Consider the following 5,663-nt stretch of genomic DNA (forward strand, 5'->3'; position numbering starts at 1 on the left):
TCTCCCTTTTCAAGTATGCTGGCCTATCTCAGTTTTTTGTTTCTTTTAGTTTACCATTAAATGCCTTTAATGAGTGTTGTTGCCCTTGTAGGTACACGGTGTTCTGGTCTTGCTTTTGGCCACTAAATTGGTTGTGAGCTTCTATGTGGAGGTATTATTTGGAATCAATGTGTTCGTTTTTCTATTATACATGTGCATGAGTATATTCATGCATGGCAGGGGGGATGTGTATTCAAATCCCTAGCATTTAGTTCAAATTCTATATCAATTCCTTGCTCCTACAGGAGGATAGAATGTACAAGAGTGAGGCAGTTCGACAATTCTTTAGATGCAGGTTGGGATCTATAGAGGTGTCAATTAAAGAGAATTATATGATACTAAGATAAGATATTAAGATCCACATGCAACATAAGTATGATCAGAAGTGTAAGTTGTGTAGTAGCGGGTCCAAAATTGTGTATGCTAACGGACCTTATGCACAATGGACTTAAAAGTGATTAACATTTATGTTTCCCATAAGCGAATAAACTGTATATGCTCCTCTATTCTCTATGTGAGTTTTGTCTCATCAAAATCTGTGAGACTTAGGATGGAGAGCTGTAGATTAGTTGGCATTTCCTCCTTTTGTTGATAAGTCAACCTTTGGTTACTCATCCTCTCATGTGTACATATTGTGCAGATCAAACCACTTGTGCAGCCAACAAAAGATATAATGAAGGAGCCAATACGAACATTTAAGTGGCACGAGTTTTCCCCCCATGGTATGCCTCGAAATGATGATCTTCTATTAGATATTTTGATATTTGCTTACTTGGTTTTTTTAATCTGCAGCAAATAACAACATTGGTGTTGTCGTTGCGCTTTGGGCTCCTATCATTCTTGTATGCTTCTTGCCCTTTTTTGTTCTCTTGATCGGTAGGTTCTGTTGCTTTCATCTGAATAGCAAATAATTGGCCTTGGGGCGTTATGCTAATGTTTGCCTTTGTTTATGCAGCCCATCCTAGTGTTCATGTCAAAGGTTGATGGGAAGTTTCAGTTCAGTCCCATCAGTGTTAACTTTCTGCCAGAAGTTATGAAAGTCATCTTTGCTATCGTGATGCTCATAATTCAGGTTTGTTCTTGTTATTTTCTTGCTGATGTTTTCCTTTTTTTTTGCAAGCATTCTGACTCTAAGTGACTTTAGAAATGAAGAGTGATCCATTTTGCATGAACTATTTTCACATGATAGAGTCTGATAACATCTATGGTCTCCTAATAAGCAGCCCACTTAGCACTCTTATGATCTGTGGTTCTGGAGTATGGATCTAAGTGTTTACATGCAAAAGGAAATGGGAAAAAGGGTTTGTCCAACAAAACATCAAGCCATCTTTCCTAGTAGTTAATGCCTTCTAAAATGTGGAGTGGCACTCTTGCTTAGTCAGTCCAAATAAGCTGTTTTCCGTGTGCTCAGATTACCTTAGGATTTTGTTAGTATTCCTCACTTTGGAATTTCATGGTGCCTGCTGGCTATACCGGATCACAGTTACTCTGCATTGTTTTCTCTTAAGTTTGTAGTATTATGTTTATAATTTCTTATTTGTTTACCTTTTTGTTGTGCTGTTCCAATGTGACAGTCTAGAAAGCAAAAGGTTGGAGAAAAGCCACTTTTGGCACGTTCAACCTTCATACAGGTGATCAATCTCATTGGTTTATCTACCACAATATATATTGTACTTTGATATGTACTGTTGCTCCGTATTTATTTTTTGTTACATTGTCTGATTATTTGATCATTCACTATTTGGTTTTGTAGGCAGCCCGTAATAATGTACTTCTAGCAGTTCCTGCTCTTCTATATGCCATCAACAATTGCCTAAAATTCATAATGCAGGTAATGTTTGCCTTGTTTACTGGCAGAGTATTGTAATTTTTATGGGTAAATATTGATATTGCCTTGTGATATTGTGACAACCTGACATATTGAGCCAACTGTGCAGTTGTACTTCAATCCTGCGACTCTGAAAATGCTAAGTAACCTCAAGGTACACTTTTCTTGTACTGCTCAGTTGTGCTGCTTTAGCTATACTTTGTGTCATTGTGTGCATACATCTCAAAGTACATGTGGTCTAAACGTCTCTAGGTACTGGTTATAGCTGTTCTTCTGAAATTTATAATGAGAAGGAGATTCTCAGTTATTCAGGTAAGGGTAACATTGACATTATATTGAAATAATTTATGTTTATCTTAAAGATTGGGAGTATTGTGTTCTAAATAATTTGTGCTTTTAGACTACGTCTTTTCCTTCTCACTTTCTTTTCGCTTTTGTTGGGGGCTCATGTTGGGACTAAAAAGTTGGGGTAGGCTAGAAATGAGGCCAAACATGAATTTTAAGAGCTGATGGGCCTTTTCCACATATATAAGCATAAAATGAACTATCAAATGCTTGTACTTCTTTTTAAGAATGCTTTTGTCAGGTGCAACAGTGTTGACTTCAAGCTTCGTTGGCCTTTTTCCCACCTTTTTTTTAAATATTGACAGTGGGAAGCTCTTGCTCTATTGCTTATTGGAATCAGCGTCAATCAACTCCGAACTGTACCTGCGGGCAATACGGCATTTGGTCTTCCTGTCACTGCTATTGCCTATACATTGATTTTTGTAAGTTGCTGCTAGACCATCTGTTCTCATTTGCTTTTCCCTCATGTACACTTCTTTTTATAAGTTATCTCGATAAAAAAGTAGACTTGCAACTTAAGTTACTGATATATTTATTTACTACTATGACTTGTAGGTGACTGTTCCTTCACTGGCTTCTGTCTACAATGAATATGCCTTGAAAAGCCAATATGACACTAGCATTTATCTCCAGGTAAAGTATTAGTTTACCTTTGGCCTTGAGTTCCTCTAGAGTAGCTTGTATGGTCCATCGTAGTTTTGTTTCTGTTTTCCATCTTCATATTGAAAGGGTTTGACTTGCTTATCTTGCTATTTGCTTTATCATAGTGCCCCTTATTTCCGTTAATGATTTTTCCATTTAATTGTAGAACTTGTTTCTGTACGGATATGGAGCAATATTCAACTTCCTTGGCATTCTCGGGACTGCCTTATTCCAAGGTGTGCCCCTTCATTTGAAGTTCAGTTTTACATTGATAGATGATGGCAGCTGCATTTCTAGTGCACTAGGCCACTAGCTGTATTTATCTATCCACACTCTGGATGGCAATGAGAAAAATAATTTTGTATGGTGGTCTTAACAAGTTGTACCAACAAAAAGGATATGCATAACGAACTGCATAGCTCATAAAAGCTTACTGATTTTGTGTAGAACATTATTAGAATTTAAAGTATTTACTAATGATTAGTAGGGGGGCCGGGGTGGGATGTGAATGTCCCTTTTCCTGAGGCAAACACGATAGGTATGTTGTCTGCCTTATGTTTATGATGATTACATTGTCCTGTCTTTTTGCAGGGCCAGAAAGTTTTAATATTCTTCGAGGACATTCAAGGGCCACAATGTTTCTCATATGTAACAATGCTGCACAAGGCATTCTATCTTCGTTATTCTTTAAGTATGCAGGTAATGGTTTTTGACATTTGCTCTTTATTATTATTGCAGTTATCACATCTATTGTCTAACTGAAATACACTGCAGACACAATTTTAAAGAAGTATTCGTCAACTGTTGCCACAATATTTACTGTCCTAGCTTCTGCTGCATTCTTGGGGCATACCTTGACCATTAATTTTCTCCTGGGCATATCAGTGGTGTTTGTTTCAATGCACCAGGTAAACTGACCTTTTTTTATTACTTTTTTTTGTTGAACAACCATTGTTGTATTTCATGTATCTTTCTGTCATTTCTCCTTAGTTCTTTTCTCCACTTGCTAAAGTCAAAGATGACGAACCAGCTGACTTAATAGAGTTGGAAGATACCCAAAATCACCGGTAAGTTTTTATCTCGCTTCAAATGGTATTAACAAATTACTCCAATACTTAATTTAGGTTTCACTTGGCATTGCCCTTTGAAGAAGTGCTGTTTTGCACTGTGTCCATGATCTCCATCTAGACTTTTATAGCTTTGGCATGTGCTTTGGGATGCCTGTTAATGTTGTTTGTAGAAATAGCAAGCTGTTTATTAAGTTTCTTTTGACATGTGGCCTCATGTGGTGCATATTTTTTACAGTTCATCTAAATCTTCTTTTGTAAATATGACCGCTAGTGCCGCTGATGACGTGAGTATCTCAGTTTCCATTTTAGAATAGATGTGTCATTTTAGAGGCTACATCTAATTTAGCTTTCATTTCAGGCGAGCCATCGGATTGGAACTGATGAGAGGCAAACGCTGTTGCCTACATGAACTAGTTTCTTGAGGTATACATAGATTCTTGTAGCCATATTTCTACTGTGTTGCCCAGTTAACAGTTGGACATGGTAAATAGCTATATGCACGTAGTTTGCCAATTCAGTAAGGTGTATGATTATAGATATTTTACACAAGCTAAATCGTGATTTTTTGGTGGATATTTGACTGTGACAGTTCATTTTCTATACCAATTTAAGAAAACAGATTGTTGCAAATTGATGGTAGAGGCCCCAAATGCTGATCCATAGGCTCACATTGTTTTGGATATATGCTTGAAGATGAAAATAATCTGGTTAGCTGTACCTATTAGCTCGAAATAGGTTGGCAACTGTGGGCTAAAATATAAGATTTTGATTTCCACATGCGTTCTATATTTCTATGAGCAATGTACTAAGCGAGACAACTTTCCTGGAATATTTCTCTCTCTCACAAGCAAATGAACACCGGTTCTTTCTGTTCTGCAGGTAGGATAGGAAGACAGCTTTTTTGCCGTGTGAGCAGCAGATTTCATGTAGCATTGTGAGTTGAATAAACTATTGTACACTGTAAAGCCAAAAGAAAGAAAGAAGTACCAACATGTTCTCCATTTTTTCCTTTCATTTTTGGGATGAGGCCGGTGGCCGGCCATTAGTGGCCGTGGGAGTGACAGAGCAGCATATATTTTGATAGGCATATAATTCAATAGGGATTTTGCAGATACGCTACTTGTAACAGAAAATTTCCCTGGAAGCTGTATATGAACAACGTCGATGTGATAACCTTTTTGTATGGAACCTTTTCTTTATACTATTGATTAATTGTTTTACTATTGTTACTACATTGTTACTACCGTGTTCAGTGTTTGACTTTTGCGTAACCACGAAGTCTGTTTGGACATACTGTTGAAATGGGAACATCCATGTAAGCTGAATCTCGATTTTCACGGGAATTCTACCTGCGCTGGGGACGCGAAGACCCTGCGGTAGAGCAAGTCGCTCATGACGCTGTTGCCGTGATAGACTGCTAACGTAACCATTTTTTAGTTGGGCTTAGAGTCTGTTCCGTGATAGACTGCTAACGTAACCAGGAGCCCTCTGGTTCTACCACCCAACCATTCCAGCGATTTTTGTCGAGTCTTGGCTGTTTACGTAGTTTCTTTATGATTTTTAGTGGTGGAAATCGTCTGGCCTTCTCCTTAACAGTAGCCATCGCAAATTACAAATGGCATGATGGAAGGACAGAGCACACGCAGGCGCTTCTCCTTTCCACTTTTTACAGCGTCTCGCTAAAGAGGTTAAGGCATTTGCCACTTGGTTGTACTCTCTCTCTACTTGAAACACTTCAA

General features: G+C 37.9%; 1 protein-coding gene across 1 annotated transcript; it reads left to right on the forward strand.

The window, feature by feature from the left end:
• The first annotated feature begins 988 nt into the window (after positions 1 to 988).
• Positions 989 to 4,042, forward strand: LOC136480419 (CMP-sialic acid transporter 5-like). Its single transcript, XM_066477967.1, has 12 exons — positions 989 to 1,111; positions 1,614 to 1,670; positions 1,793 to 1,870; positions 1,977 to 2,021; positions 2,120 to 2,179; positions 2,518 to 2,634; positions 2,768 to 2,845; positions 3,021 to 3,090; positions 3,446 to 3,553; positions 3,629 to 3,762; positions 3,845 to 3,921; positions 3,979 to 4,042. Exons 1-12 carry the CDS (start codon positions 989 to 991, stop codon positions 4,040 to 4,042), a joined length of 1,011 nt encoding a protein of 336 aa, XP_066334064.1.
• Positions 4,043 to 5,663: the final 1,621 nt, after the last annotated feature.

The sequence above is a fragment of the Miscanthus floridulus genome, chromosome 9 (assembly GCF_019320115.1).
Source record: "Miscanthus floridulus cultivar M001 chromosome 9, ASM1932011v1, whole genome shotgun sequence".
Taxonomy (NCBI): domain Eukaryota; kingdom Viridiplantae; phylum Streptophyta; class Magnoliopsida; order Poales; family Poaceae; genus Miscanthus; species Miscanthus floridulus.

Coding starts and splice junctions, on each gene's coding strand:
- LOC136480419 (XM_066477967.1), top strand. CDS start 989: ATGCAGCCCATCCTAGTGTTCATGTCAAAGGTTGATGGGAAGTTTCAG. Junction 2,022..2,119: donor AAATGCTAAGTAACCTCAAG/GTACACTTTTCT, acceptor AAACGTCTCTAG/GTACTGGTTATAGCTGTTCT. Junction 3,763..3,844: donor TGTTTGTTTCAATGCACCAG/GTAAACTGACCT, acceptor ATTTCTCCTTAG/TTCTTTTCTCCACTTGCTAA.